General features: G+C 60.0%; 1 protein-coding gene across 1 annotated transcript; it reads right to left on the minus strand.

Annotated features, from left to right (window-relative positions):
- Positions 1-70: 70 nt before the first annotated feature.
- On the minus strand, positions 71-11,671 carry SMPD1 (sphingomyelin phosphodiesterase 1). Its single transcript, XM_063127762.1, has 7 exons — positions 11,511-11,671; positions 10,090-10,711; positions 4,096-4,856; positions 2,823-2,994; positions 2,478-2,554; positions 1,429-1,574; positions 71-1,232 (listed from the first exon to the last, which is right to left on the minus strand). The coding sequence occupies exons 1-7, from the start codon at positions 11,669-11,671 to the stop codon at positions 823-825; spliced, it is 2,349 nt and encodes a 782-aa protein (XP_062983832.1). The 3' UTR covers positions 71-822.
- Between the last annotated feature and the right edge of the window lie 2,745 nt (positions 11,672-14,416).

Raw genomic sequence — 14,416 nt, forward strand, 5'->3', positions numbered from 1 at the left:
CCTTCGAAATCACCTCACAGCAGCAGGCAGCCAAGAGAAAGTGGAGAACCAGAAGCCATTTATTGCAAAGGGAACCTTCAGCGGGGGGGGGGGGGGGGGAGGAACTGCATATTAAGGAGAGCAACAGCGAAGGAGCACATCTGAACACTGATCTGAACACTGACAGGAGCAGCCCACGGCTGAAACAGCTGCATGTGCATCTGTGTGAGCTGCGGCTCACCAGGTCTGGGCTCGGGGGAAGGCAGGGGTGGCTGCAGTGGCTCCCCCCCCCTCAGGAAAAGGGGCCAAGGGTGAGCAGCAGCGGAGGGAACCTGCCTCCTGCAGGCCCCCCGGAGCAGCACACAAACCCCGTGTGGACAAAGGCAGAGCCGGGAGGGCGAAGGTGGGGCCAGCCCCCTCTGCCAGCCCGTGGTTAGCCGGGGGAGGGGTGCCTCGCCTTGGGCTTTGAGCTTGCAGGAGGGCGACGTCCAGGGCAGCCTCCTTTCCGGACCCCTCTGGCCAGGAGAATCGCTCCGCCACCAGCTGCGCAACCCTTTCCGGAGCCGGAATGGACGGGCAGGCCCCAGCGCCCCCGGAAGGGGTCCCACGGCCACAAACAGTGGCCCGCCCACCCCAGGACGGGCATGGCATGGTGGCCAGCAGGTGCTTCCAGAGAGAAGTCCTGGGAATACTTCAGAGTGAGAGGCAGGTGGGTGGAGGCCTCTGTGCCCACCACAGGCAGGGCCTCCCTGCACTGGGCAAACCACACGCGCAGAGGCCCACGGGGGCCCTGGGCAGCAGCTGTCGCCACAAACTCCTGCCGGGCATCTCTCCCCTTTGCCGCTAGCATAACCGCTGGCGCCGCCACCGAGCCTGGATTTCGGCAAAGGGCACTCTCAGGGTCTGGGCCTGGCAAAGTCTGGGGTCGCCGGCCCGGCCGGTGCGGAGGGCACACAACAGGGCTGCCTTGCAGACGTCGCCGCAGGGCTCGTGGGGCAGCCGGCCTTTGTGCCTCAGGTACCAGAAGCGCTGGAAGAGGGCCTCGTCGGCCTGGAAACGGCGCAAGAGTTGGTCCCAGTCCGCTGGGAAGGCGGTGGGGAAGCCGTACGTCTCCCGAGCCCCGTAGAGGCGCTCCCACTGGGGCCGGGCGCCCGGTACGTTGGCCAGCGTCAAGTTCAGGATGAAGGTCTCGTGGTCCAGCACCAGGTAAGAGCTGCCGGGGTAGATGCCGTCCAGGTGGTAGACACGGTATCCTAGAGACCCAGCGGGGGTGTGTGTGTGTGTGAGCCAAGGCTCAGCCGCAGCAGCCCCCTGACCCCCCCCAGGCAGAAAGGCCAAGGTGCCAAGCTGGCCAACGACCGGCACCCACAGGGGAGCAGCAAGAGCCCTTTTGGAAGGGGGGAGCACAGGGCCCTCTCCCCACTGCAGAGGGGGGGGGCAACAACTCACCTGGGTTGAGGTTGTAGTACGTGGTGACGCTGGGGGCCACGAAGGCGATGCCTACCGGGCGGGTGAGCGTCTCCTCGTCGTAGAACATCTCATACTCATCGAGGTGGGTGTGCCCGAAGAACTGGCCGGCCACGGTGCCCTCGAATCTGCAAGCACAGGTGGACGGGGGTGGCGGGTGAGCAAAGGCGTGGCTGTGCCCCACGTGTGGCCCTCGGGGTTCAGGGCTTGGGGAGCGGCTGAACTCAAGGCACCATGGGCCTCATCCTCGAAAGGGGCCTTGCGTGGGGCAGAGGGACACGGACCGCTCCTGGGCCTCATCGGGCCGTTTGTGGGGCTGAATGAAGAACGCCCCCCGCCCAATCTTGTTTTTCTTACAAGTGGGGTGGGGAGGGGGCAGCCTTAGCTGGTGCTTTGGCTTTGCTGGGGTTTTGACTTCTGCCATGAGCCACCGTGGTCAGTGGGAAGGACAGCGGTCCGTGCCGGGGGAGGGGAGTGAGTTCAGCCCTGCACGCTTCCTTGAGCTAGGTGTCCCCCCCCCACTTCCCGTGGAGAGGATGGCTGGGGAATCCCCTCCCCACCACAGCAGCTTGTTTAGTGCAGGAGCGGCTTTATCCTGTGGGCCGCTGGTGGAGAGGACCGGGCCTTTGGGAATCTGGATGGGAGATGGGACCGCCCTCCCCCCCCCCACGATCTATCCCGGCTCAATCAGCATTGCCATGGAGAGGAGAGGGGGGGGGTGTCCTTATTTGTTGCTTTGGGAACGCCATGTCTGCCATGGATTCTGCCACCAACTTCCTTCCAACAAGCAGGAGAGCCTGACTCCACGTTTGAACCTGGTGTCAGATTCACAGCTCATGTGGCTGTGAAGGACCGTGGCCGCTGCCTGGGAGATTCCGTGGCCGGCCTGCGCTTCTCAGAGCCCTCGGGGCCTTCTGTCACTCAGGGAGCAGTGGCATTGCAGCCACTATTTGGGGGCACCCCCCCCAACCCCAAACAACAACCGGACCAGGGAGCACGATGCGGGGGAGGGGGAGGGGTCTCTCACCCACCGGTTGATGATGCGGTAGTAGTTCCAGCTCCAGGCGTGCAAGCAGTGCGAGGGGGGGATGTGTCCGATGATGTGGACCTGCGGACGAGAGGGAGAAGGGGCCGCGGCTGGTGAGGGCCGGCAGACACGGGGCCCAGAGACCAGCTGGGATCTCCGAGTCAGAGGGCATTCAGGCCGAAAGCCCGGCTGGGTGGGGGTGGGGGTGAACTGCCATGCCACCGCTTGCTATTCGAGGGAGGGTGGGGTGCCCCCCCCTACGCTTCAGGAAGGGCTCTGATTGGGCCAGGTCCCGTCCTTCGATGCCCAGCAACTGCTGATCAACAGCCCACCCCCACCCCACTTTCACCTTTTCTCCACTGGCCTCTGCCCTCTGCAGCACGTCCACCAGCCACTGCAGCTGCCCGGCTGGGTCTGTGGAGTTGATCAGTAGCCAGAAGTTGGCCTCTGAGCAAAAGTTCATGTTGAGCGAGACGAGGCGGAGGCCGGGCAGGACCGAGAGGGTGTAGAAGCCGCCTTTTCTGCCGAAAGAAGAGCCGGGAGGGAGGCCGTCAGCAGGGTGGAAGCGGCCCCCAGGTGCTGCCTCCTCACTCCCCACCCCGGGAAGCCTCTCCTGCTCAGAGCAGCGCAGCAGGCAAAGCCCCAGAGCACCCCCACACCCCGTCGGCAGCACTGCAAGGCTCTTCGGGGGACGGCGACACACGGGCGACCCGTGTCTGCTCCAGGGGAGGCGACCCAGAGCAGAAGGCCGCCATTCTCACGTCTGCCCCTCCCTGCCTCCATCCCACGCTGCCTTTGCAGGTAGCGCAGGAGTGCAGAAGCCACGCAGAAAGGCCAGGGCCTTCCCCTCCCCTCAGGCCCCAATCCAGCCTCTGGCACAACCTGGGCCTTCCTGCTGCCACAGCCCCCTTGTAATGTCAGCAGCGGACAGAGTGGCATTCTCCAGGGCTCCGTTCTGAGTGAGCGAAGACGGTCCCGGAACAGGCCAGCAGCAGTAGCAGCAGCGGGGCCTTGAGCGAAGGGCAAGGAAGCCCCCCCGCCCCCCATAGAGGAAAGGCCTCCCCAGGGCCTCCATGGGAAATGCCTCCCCCCTCACTCCCCATCGCCTTCCTCGGCTCCCGCTTGCTGCTCTCGACAGCTTTACATCGAATTTCCATAGCATTCAAGGCATTCTGTGGTCATGTAAACTGCGATTTTGCTTCAAAAGGTATCTGCAGGATGAACCTTCGAGCACCGACATTTCCCCCTGGCATTGCTTGGGCACGACGTGGCCTTCACGAGGATCAGGCGATGGGTTTGTTGCCAGAGGGTTGGTCGGGGCAGAAGAAATGCGGTCGTTGCACTTTGCGCACAGGCTGGAACCGGGATGCCCAGGACTGAACCGGGCAGCTTCTGCTTCCAGGGACTTCAGCTAGCGAGGCTGGAGAAGTCCTGCTGGCTGGGGATGATGGGATGTGGAGTCCAAGACCATCAGGAGGAGCACAGGCCCCCACCCCTGACTTGGGAGTTGCTCCACCCAGTTCTGTCCCAGGAGAATCGGGGCAAAGACGCCCTGCCGCCAGGGGCACCCTTGTCGTTGCTCCACCAGCCCCCTCCCCAGAGCGCCCCCCCCGTACCCCTACCTCAGGGTAGCCAGGGCATCGGGAGGCAGCCACTGGTGCCAGGCCTCGGCCATGGCGGAGTACAGCCAGGTGGAGGACTGGTTCCCGTGCACGTAGGGTGGGGGGAAGGAGTTGACCGGCACTGATTCGTGGTTGCCCACGGCAGGGTAGACGGGCAGCGGTCCCAGGTGCTTCTGGATCAGGCCGGTGACAGTGCCGAGGGCTTGCAGCTGGTCACCGCGGCTCTGCTGCCAGACGTTGTGGGCCGGGATGTCCCCGGTCCAGTAGGCCATGTCGTAGGGCCCGGCGGCCGCCACGTGCTGCAAGAGGTTCTCCAGCGTGTGCAGGGGCAGGTCGCACTTGCCGTACGTGCCCCAGTGGCCCGCCCCCGCCCCCCGCGGCCGCCCCCCGCGGCAGCACAGCGGGTCCTTGCAGAGCGGGTCGCTGCCGGGCGTGTAGTCCCGGTCCCAGTGCAGGTCGGTGAGGAAGAGCACGCGGGCGGTGGGGCTGCCTGGGGGCGGGGGCACGGGGGGCCGCACCGGCGGCTTGGGCGTCTCCGGCAGCGTGACGTTCCACCCCGAGAAGATGTCCCAGTGCCCGCAGTGCGTGCCCACCAGGAGCCCGCAGATCTCGGCCGGGCGCAGGACGGAGCGGGTCCAGGCGGTCAGCACGTCTTGCTCAAAGAGGTGGATGATCTCGTGGCAGACTGGGGGCGGGGCCAGGTGCAGCTTCACGCAGACGCCCACCGCCACTTCCTGGATGCGGTCCTTGCTGGTCTCGAGCTGGGGGGCACAGAGCGGGGGAGGGCGTCACACGAGGGGCAGGCGGGGATGGGACGGGCAGTGCAATGCCCCCCTGTAATGTTCGCAGTGCTGCGGGGGGGGGGGGGCTGGAGGGGACACAGAGCACGTGCCCGGTGGATCCCTCCAAATCCAGCGCGAAGCTGGCTCTGAGGGGGGCCTCCGAAAGCCAGCTAGAGGAGGGGGGGATGCGTTGGAGCCACCTCCAAGGGCGCAAGGCGAAGGGGCCCCTTCAAACGTGGGGAACGCACTGAGGCCCAGGGCGCCTCTGCCGACCGCAGCTGGACGCAGCAAGCAGAAGTGCGGAGGAGAAGGAGCTTTGCGGCGGGACGAACTGGGCGGCTCTCCGCTCACCACCATCCCCCGGGGTTTCCTGCATAGGCCTGACGTCCGAGCACGAGCTGAAGAGGGCTCGGGCCCCACTGGCTGCAGGAGCCTCCGTTCAAGAGGGGAGGAAGAGGTGCCTGACACAGCCACACTGCGCCCCCCGCCTCTAAAACGGGAAGGAGCCCGGCTGGGGGCCGAGGGGAGCAGTGGCAAGCACAGGGGGGCCAAAGCAGCCCTTCCGGCCCCCCTCCACCCGCAACAACTCCTCTCACAAAACGCGCGGCTGGCACCCACACTGGCCCCTGGCTCCCTGTTTTGTTGCGGGGGGCGCAAGACCCACCTTCAGCCCACCAGATCATCGTCCCTGATATCCAACCCCCCCCCCCGCCCCCCACAGTGGCACAATAAAGAGGCACCACAAGGAACTCACCCTCCAAGCAGGCGCAAGGAGCAAAAGCGGTGAAGGCCGGGGCCAGCCCTTCCCAGAGCTCCCCACCCAAACAGCCCCTTCCAACCTTCCCTGAGCTGCACCAGGCCCACGGCTTCTCTCAGCTGGCAGCAGCCCTCCAGGAGGCCAGTGGGATGGGCTTAGCTGGGCCAGGTGGGGGGAGTGGGCGCTCCAGGACCTGGCAGTCAAGGGTCTACAGGGTCTAAAAGTGGGAGCTACAGATCCTAAACTGCACGAGACCCACGAGCAGAAGGCAGGTCTTTCTACAGAAGCCCCCGCCTCAGCCCGTGGTTGATGCCACATCCCGTGGTTGATGCCACATCCCGTGGTCAGCAGAGCATTCCACAGTTGCTCCACGCTGCTTGAAGGAGAGGTTGCTTGGTTTGGTCCCAGAACTGGAGCCGGCCTGTTCCACTGGGCAGTGTCTTACTCAAGTGATCCCCCCTTCTTCATGCCAGGCGTTGATCAGGCCAAACCCCCCCTTGCAGTTTGTGTGTGGGGGGAGGGGCATCATAAATCATAGAATCATAGAATAGCAGAGTTGGAAGGGGCCTACAAGGCCATCGAGTCCAACCCCCTGCTCAGTGCAGGAATCCACCCTAAAGCATCCCTGACAGAGGGTTGTCCAGCTGCCTCTTGAAGGCCTCTAGTGTCCTCCACATACTCCAGCCTTTCCCTTCTCCTAATGAAGAGGATGCCGTCCCTGATCATTTTGGGATTTAAAGCCATCTGGGCCAGGGGCCTCCGCCTGTAAAAATTCACCATGGGGAAAGCAGGCCTAGAATGACAAATTCCTTCCGTTCAGCTGATAACACAGTTAATGTTCTTCCAGAGCTTAGAGTCCCATGACTGGATCAAGGCCAGAGACAGAACTGTGAGATCTGAGCTCCACCAACAGGGCCCTGCCCCCACCCCCACCCCCCATAAGCCCGGTGCCAGCCCTGCCCAGAGCCCCAGGGTGTGGGGGGGGGGGACGTGCACTGTGCCAGCCCAGCCCTGAAAAATGTGCAAAACTGAGCTCTGCCTCACTGATTCCAAAGAAACAGGGGAAGACAGGCAAAGCAGAAGAGAGCCCTCGGGGAGAGTGGGGGGGGGCGTGACTGCTGCTGCAACAGAAGGAGCACCACTCCCCAAAACAGCACAAGATTTCTCAGGAGAGGAGGGGGAGGGGCAGGGGCAGGAGCCCCCCTTCCCTGATTAGATAGTTCAGGTGCAGTTATTAGGCCCCATTAAGGCTGTCCTGGACCCCCAACTTCTGCAATCTTATTAGATTGTAAGCAACTTATTAGATTGTAAGCCTATGCGGCAGGGTCCTGCTATTTACTGTGTTATCTGTACAGCACCATGTACATTGATGGTGCTATATAAATAAATAATAATAATAATAATAATAATAATAATAATAATGCAACTGGGCTGATGCCCCAACTTAAGGCAGGGCTGGGAACAGGGCTCAGCCCCAGGGCGCCTCCTCCTGCGTGTGACCCTCCTGGGGCCCAGGGCAGTGACCCAAGCCACATACTCGACACTCACCCTGGGAGGCGCAGTTGGGGAGGAGAGGGTTAACCCTTCCCCTCCGCTGTGACCTCCCTGGCCCCATCACTCCCCTCCCTGCTCCCCTCCCTGCAATTGGGCTCCCTTGGAAACTGCCCTGGGGCTGCAGCGGCTGTGAAGGGGCTGCCGGGGGGGGGGGGGGGGACTCTGGGCTCCCCAGGGCGGGGGCAGCTGGCCCGAGCCCCGTGCCTCTGGCAGCTCCTCAGCCTGGCTAGAGCTGACCCCAGCAGGGAGGTGCTGAGGCTGTGCCAGCCTGGGCTTGCAGTATCAGGGCGAGGCGCTTACAGGAAGTTGTGGGCGAGAGATGCCAATCTGGTAGGGACAGGCATGCTCGCGGTGAGGCCGCAGTGGGCCCACAGGAGGTGTCCTGCTGGGGCAAACACTCAGCGCGCGGCGGAGGCAGAGGTGCCACCTGCCCACTCACAGGAACCTGACCGGCCACAATCTTTCGCTGCTGCCCTGGAAAGGCAGCCGCTTCCGGTAAAACCCCAATTGGGCCAAAGCAGGGTGGTTGCTGGCCACCCCTGCACTCTGCAGTGGTTCTCCTCCTACTTGGGGGGGGGGGTGTCACTCTGCCCCTCGGCAGCTATGCTCTGGGGTGCCATAGGCCTCTCTTCTACCTCGCCTGCTGTTCAACACGTACATGAAACTGCTGGGGGAGGCTATCCGGAGGTGTGGGCAGAGGTGTACTCACATCCGGATGACACCCAGCTCTATCTCTCTCTTTCGTCAGACCAGGCGAGGCAGTTGCTGGTCTTGGGTGCCACAATCAGTTGGCTCAGGGCCAGTTACGGAGACTCCATCCAGACAAGACAGAGGCACCTGTTCCGAAGGGGGCTGCACTCCCCTCGAGGAACGGGTTCGTGGTCCGAGGGTGTCACTCGAGGCACAGGTGGCCTCGGGGGCACAGAGCACCTTTGATCAGGCGAGTTGGGGGGGGGGCAAAGGCAGCCTAGCTGCAGTTCTCCATGCTCTGGGGCTGCTCCTGAAAATGGTCTGGAAACGTCAGCTGGTCCAAAATAGGGCAGCAAGGCGGTTAACGGGAGCTGGCCGACGTGGTCACATTATGCCCCACGCTTTATGATCCACATGGGCTGCCAGTCCGTTTCCAGGCACAGTTCAAAGTGCTGGCATTACCCTAGAAAGCCCACATGGCTTGGGGCCACCGTCTCCTTCCATATACACCTGCCCGGACCCTGAGATCATGACCCTGAGGGGTCATTTTGGCCTTTTTATTTTCCTAGATTGTTCAGCACTTTGGTTTTTAACAACTGTGTTAGTGCATTTTTAGAACATTTCCTTGGTTTTTACTTTGTTTTCATTCTGTTTTAATCTTATGGGCTACTTGTATTATGTTCTACTCTGCTATTGTATTTTGTGGTTCTAAGTCTGTTTTGTAAGCTGCCCAGAATGTAATAAATAAATAAAATAAACTCCCAATGTCTATTTTAGCCACTCTCTGCTAGAAGCAGGGCACTGGGCCGGGTCTCTTTGGGGACTGGGCAGCCTGCTGTTCAGAGTGGCTGACAAAACAGCTAGATGACCTTTGGTCTAGCGGTGTCGCCCAGCCTGGGCTCACCGTGGTTGTTGCCTGAAGGGAGGTCCTCATGGAACTGGGCCACAGAAACTGGCCAGGCTGGGTTTGACCTGTGGGCTGCAGGAACTCCGGTGAACTCCAGAAAGAGAGACGGAAGAGAGCGGCAATGAGCTGGTTTCAGAAATTCAGAACATTTTCAAAGTCGGGTTTGGCTAATCCAGTGCTGCAGGCCACATTCCAAGCACCTGGCCTTGAGCCTGACCCTTCAGAGCTATGCAGCACAGCGAGGGGGGGGAGGCGTCTAGAGGGCAGGAAAGGAAGGGACAGACCCCCCCCACACACACACCTCTGAGCGACACCCTACGGAACAGTGCAACGCCTTCTATAATGTCTAGGCAGCAGTCACGTCAAAAGGCGTTCCTATTCAGAGTGCGTAGGCTGGCGTTTACAGCGTGCGTGAGACACCTTTGGCCACAACAAAGCCATTTACACTCTTTTCTGAAGCTATGTGGGGAAATAATTCTGACGATAACCCACAGGATACGTTCTCCTCAGAGGCCCCAAAGATTTGGGCCCGGGGTGGGATGGGGGGTTCAGCAAAAAAAGTTCCTCTTTAGAGGCAGGCCAGTGTCATCACCAAGAAACAGAGAGCGGGGTGTGTGGGGGTGTGTGGGCAGGGAGGGGAAGTCTGGGGAAGAGGACGGACTCTGCTGGCGCTGGGGTCAGGTCACGGACAGACAGAGAGGAAGGAAGGAAAGGCTCCGAAGCCCAAGAACGTCCCCAACGGGCTGCTCTGGAGAAAACGCAGGAGCAGGGCCCCACTTGTCTGGAGTGTCAGCCAAGCACAGGGAAAAGGAGACAACGGGGTCAGGAGCGCGGGGGTGGGAGGCAGCCCATCCATGTCAGACGATGGCCAGCAAGAGATGGGGAGGAGGGAGGCTGTGGGCGTGCAGTGGCCATACGAGGGCTCCGGGGCCGTTGGTGTAGACGGGGCCTCCTCAGCGGTGGCCCCGAGACTGCGGGCTTCCCCGCCCGCCCTGCGTGAGTCCTGTGCTACCAATGGTCCTACGGGATGAGATCTCTGACTAGGGCTGCCAATTCCCAATGCGCGGGGTCGCCGCCGCCCTGGGCTCGGAGCAGCTCTTGAGCGCAGCGGCCGCACCTCCCGGCAGCGTGGAGCCCCAGGCAGGCGCCCGCGAACAAGGCGGGAGGGGGAGGCGAGGGGCAGCTCGGCCCCCCTCTCCCCTCCCTACCCCCCCTCCCCACGGGCAGGGCTGCCACCGCCCCGCTTCCCCTCCCGCGCTGCGCCCAGAGGCCGGGTGAGGGGCGCGAGCGCGGCTGCCACCCACCTGCATGCTGACGTCGATGGCGGTGAAGAGGAGCTTGCAGGCCGGGCAGCTCAGGTTGGCCCAGCCGAAGCGGACGCCGGCCGCGGGCAGCAGCTCCTCCAGCCGCCCCGCGCCCGGCCCCGCCAGCGCCGCCGCCGCCGCCGCCGCCGCCACGAACAGCAGCAGCCCGGGCAGCAGCGCCCGCGCCCGCCGGGGCGCCCCGCATCCGCGTCCGCCGCCGCTCGCCCCCATCGTCGCGCTGCTGGCCCGCGGAGCTGGTCGGCCGTCACGCCACTGGCGGAGGAAGAGGCAGCGCGGCTGGACTGCGCAGGGCCGGGCGGAGCGCAGCGCGGCGGCGGGGCGGATCCGCGGGTCCAGCCGAGCCGCCCCCGCCACAGACCCCTCCCTCCCGGGCCCCTCGTGTTGTGGCGCGGCGGGCGCTCCTGGGACCGACCCCGGCTGGCTGGCTGGCCGGCCCGCAGGCGAGTTCCCAGGGATGGGGGGTGGGGAGGGCGAGCCCGCTTCCAAAATGGCGGCTCTGGCGTCGGAATACCCTACGTCGGAAGCGGCCGGGCGCGTGGAGGCGGCTCCCAAGTGCGAACCGATTGGCGGCTGCCCTCCAATGGCCGCGCAGTCCGCCTCACTTCGGAGAGGGGGACGGGAGCTGGACTGCACGACAAGACAATCTGCCATATGGCTGACAATCTAAAAATCACAGTAACAGACAGGGGAGGGAGGGGGGAAACCAACCGGAGAAGGAGGCATGAAAACTACAATATAAACTAGTAGGGCCACGCTGCGATTGAAAAGCTTTCGAGAAAAGAAACGTTTTCAAGCGAGATTTAAAAACTGAAATCGAGGTCGTGGTCCGCAAATGCACTGGAAGCGAATTCCAGGCCTAGGTAGGGGGCAGCGGGCGAGAAATGGCGAGGGGCAGGCGAGGGACGTGGAAACTCTCTGGCAGGAAAGAGACACGGTGTCACTGGAGCGGAGGGCAGGAGCAGGACGAAGGGGTGAAATAGCGGAGGAGAGGTGGGGGGAGCCAGGCCGTGACAGGCTTAAAAAGTAAGGAGCAGCAGCTTGTGTTGGATTCTATAAAAGATAGGAAGCCAGTGGAGGGATTTTAGAAGCGGCGTGACATGATCAAAACGAGGAGCCAAGAAAAGAGCCGCGGAGTGATGAATGGACACCAGTGGAGACGAATACAGAGATGATGGGGCGCTGGGCTCTTCCGCAGGGTGCTTGTTGCGCCGTCTGCCTGTAGCCCCCCCCTCCCCGCCGTTCATCTGCACTGCAGCCCTTTTAAAGGCAAAAGTGTAAACTGTTTCATTCTTGCTTATAAAAATATTTAGGGGGCAGGGAAAATGCGGGGGGGGCAGCCCCCCCGGGGGGGGCCCTTCCAGAAGCAGCAGCAGCAGCAGCGTCTCTTCCTGCCCCTGCACCGAGGAGCCGCAGCCAGTTTCCCTGTGGAGGGCGTGGAGGGGTGCGTGGGGGGAGCCGGGCGCGCCGTCTCCAGCCCCACTCCCACGCGGAGGCGGCTCCTCTTTCGGGGCTGATGCAGCTCGACGCCTGTCGACCCAAGGGAGACGGCACCGTTCCGCATTCCTGATCGCTGCCCTCACGGAGATGTGTGGGGCTGCTCAAGACGCCCCATCCTATCGAGCCGGGCGCTCGCAGCGCCGTGTTGCGCAAGGACTGGCTCCGCCGGATGCCCGAGGCGCGATCCGCACTCCCCGGGGGCCCTTCCAAGGCATCAGGCGCGTGACGTGTTACTTGGAGCTGCAGGTAAATAGGCGTGGCCGGGGGGGGGGGGACGCCGACGACGACGACGACTGCAGACAGGTCAGAGGGCGCTGAAGGCACAGCGGACAGGGGTCGGTGTAAAAGCCGGAAGGTGAGACGGAAATCTGGGGGGGAAATACAAAAACCAAATCGCTGTCTCTTCCCAGAACAATAAAACTTAGACAAACCAGAAGGATCACCATCAGCCCTGTCCTGACTTCTGACCCATATCCTGACCTCCCACCCCTCCCCGGCCACCTGTTGCTGCCCCCCTTGGGTACATCTCCAAGGACCTAGGGAGGTTGTGGGCTCTTCTCCCACACTAGAGGCCTTCACGAGGCAGCTGGACAACCCTCTGTCAGGGATGCTTTAGGATGGATTCCTGCATTGAGCAGGGGGTTGGACTTGATGGCCTTGTGGGCCCCTTTATTATTATTATTATTATTATTATTATTATTTATTTATTTATTTATATAGCACCATCAATGTACATGGTGCTGTACAGAGTAAAACAGAAAATCGCAAGACCCTGCCGCATAGGCTTACAATCTAATAAAATCATAGTAAAGCAATAAGGAGGGGAAGAGAATGCAAACAAGCACTGGGTAGGGTAAAACTAACAGTATAAAGTCCAAGCAACATCAAGTTTTAAAAGCTTTAGGAAAAAGAAAAGTTTTTAGTTGAGCTTTAAAAGCTGCGGTTGAACTTGTAGTTCTCAAATGTTCCGGAAGAGCGTTCCAGGCGTAAGGGGCAGCAGAGGAAAATGGACGAAGCCAAGCAAGGGAAGTAGAGACCCTTGGGCAGGCGAGAAACATGGCATCAGAGGAGCGAAGAGCACGAGCGGGGCAGTAGTATGAGATGAGAGAGGAGAGATAGGAAGGAGCTAGACCATGAAAAGCTTTGAAGGTCGACAGGAGAAGTTTATATTGGATTCTGAAGTGAATTGGAAACCTCTAAAAACGGGGTGCGTCTTAGAATCGCGGCTGCGTTTATTATTCTATGATTCTATGACCCTGCGTTCCCGACCCCAGCTGCGTATCACTTGGACAGGAAGTCGCATCCTTCCTTTGTCCAAACACCTCATGACCCCTGACAGGGCAAGTTTATGGGTTTTATCAAGTGCAGGCTCTGGTACTTTCCTTCGCCCTTGGGGCGCTTATCAAGAACAAAAAGTAACACTTATACCGGTTACAGGCATTGTTTATTGTAGAATAGTATTGGTTTTGGAACATTTATGGGACGGGGGGGGGCGAAAGGATGAGTTCATCAAAGCAGGTTGAGCTAATAAGAGTATGCTGTGCGTGGGGACGGTCAGAGAGTCCGGCCTTCAGCTTGCTGGGGGTTGCCTTTCTCCTGCACGTGTAGAAGCCTTTGCATCCAGACTGGCCTGGAACCTGTTTTCTTTGGTCATGAGGAATTTCCCCAACACAGGAAAGGCCCCTTTATATTAATAATCAAAACGATGCCAAAGATCGTGGCCTGTGTTAGAAACACTTGAGAACAATATTTTAGGACTTAAACCCTTGCAATATTATTTGACTATTAACCCCATAACTCTCAGAGCACCATAACTCCGGAACAGAATGGAATGGCCTAGAACTGCCACTTCCGAACGAGTGAAATCAACCAAACTCCCCAGTCACATGTCACTCCTTGGCAGTGGATGCAAGAAGCCACAAAACGACTACAGAAACCACATTCCAATGCCCGTTCTGGGCCATAGGCCATATTGAGCAAAAACGGCTAGAACAGCAGCTCTGAGTGAACAAATTCAACCAAATTCACCACTCACACATTACTAGATGAGATTGATATTGATGGTATTGATATAAAAAGCCACAAAACTTCAATGAAAACCACATTTCAGTAACTGTTACGGGACATATTCTGTATTCCACAAAACAGGCAGGAATGGCAGCTTCCAAGTAAGCCAAGTCAACCAAATTCACCACTCACACATTACTTGGTGGTTTTGCACAATATGGACTTTGGCCCCAAATGGGCATTTGCTTTTTTTGCAGACACATCACACTGTTGGCTCATATTCAGCTTGTGAGCTACAACAATTCCAAGATCCTTCTCGCTTGCTGAGCCAAGTATCCCCTATCTTGTAACTGTGCATTTGCTTTCTTTTTCCTTTTTCCTAGGTGTAGAACTTGGCATTTATCTCTATTAAAATTCATTCCGTCATTTTCAGCCCAGCACTCCAGCCTATCAAGATCACTTTGAAGTTTGTCTTCCAGGGTATTAGCTATCCCACCCAATTTTGTGTCATCTGCAAATTTGATTAGCGTTCCCTGCACCTCCTCGTCCAAATCATTCATAAAAATGTTGAAGAGCACTGGGCCCAGGACTGAGCCCTGCGGCACCCCACTCGTTGCCTCTCTCCAGTTTGAGAAGGTTCCATTGATAAGTACTCTTTGAGTCCGATTCTGTGGCCGACTGTGGATCCACCTAATTGTTGTCCCATCTTGTCTACTTTTAGCTCGTTTGCTAATCAGAATATCATCATCATTTATTTATTTATTTATTTATCTACTACATATTTATACTGCCCAACAGCCTG

The sequence above is a fragment of the Elgaria multicarinata genome, chromosome 5 (assembly GCF_023053635.1).
Source record: "Elgaria multicarinata webbii isolate HBS135686 ecotype San Diego chromosome 5, rElgMul1.1.pri, whole genome shotgun sequence".
Classification (NCBI taxonomy): Eukaryota; Metazoa; Chordata; class Lepidosauria; order Squamata; family Anguidae; genus Elgaria; species Elgaria multicarinata.

Bases quoted from the DNA above. Each gene is read 5' to 3' on its own strand.
- SMPD1 (XM_063127762.1), bottom strand. From the start codon at position 11,671: ATGCGGAACGGTGCCGTCTCCCTTGGGTCGACAGGCGTCGAGCTGCAT. The intron at 1,575-2,477 runs GTGGGTGAGAGA...CTGTGCTTGCAG, and splicing joins TACTACCGCATCATCAACCG to ATTCGAGGGCACCGTGGCCG. The intron at 1,233-1,428 runs GTGAGTTGTTGC...CTGGGTCTCTAG, and splicing joins GTACTACAACCTCAACCCAG to GATACCGTGTCTACCACCTG.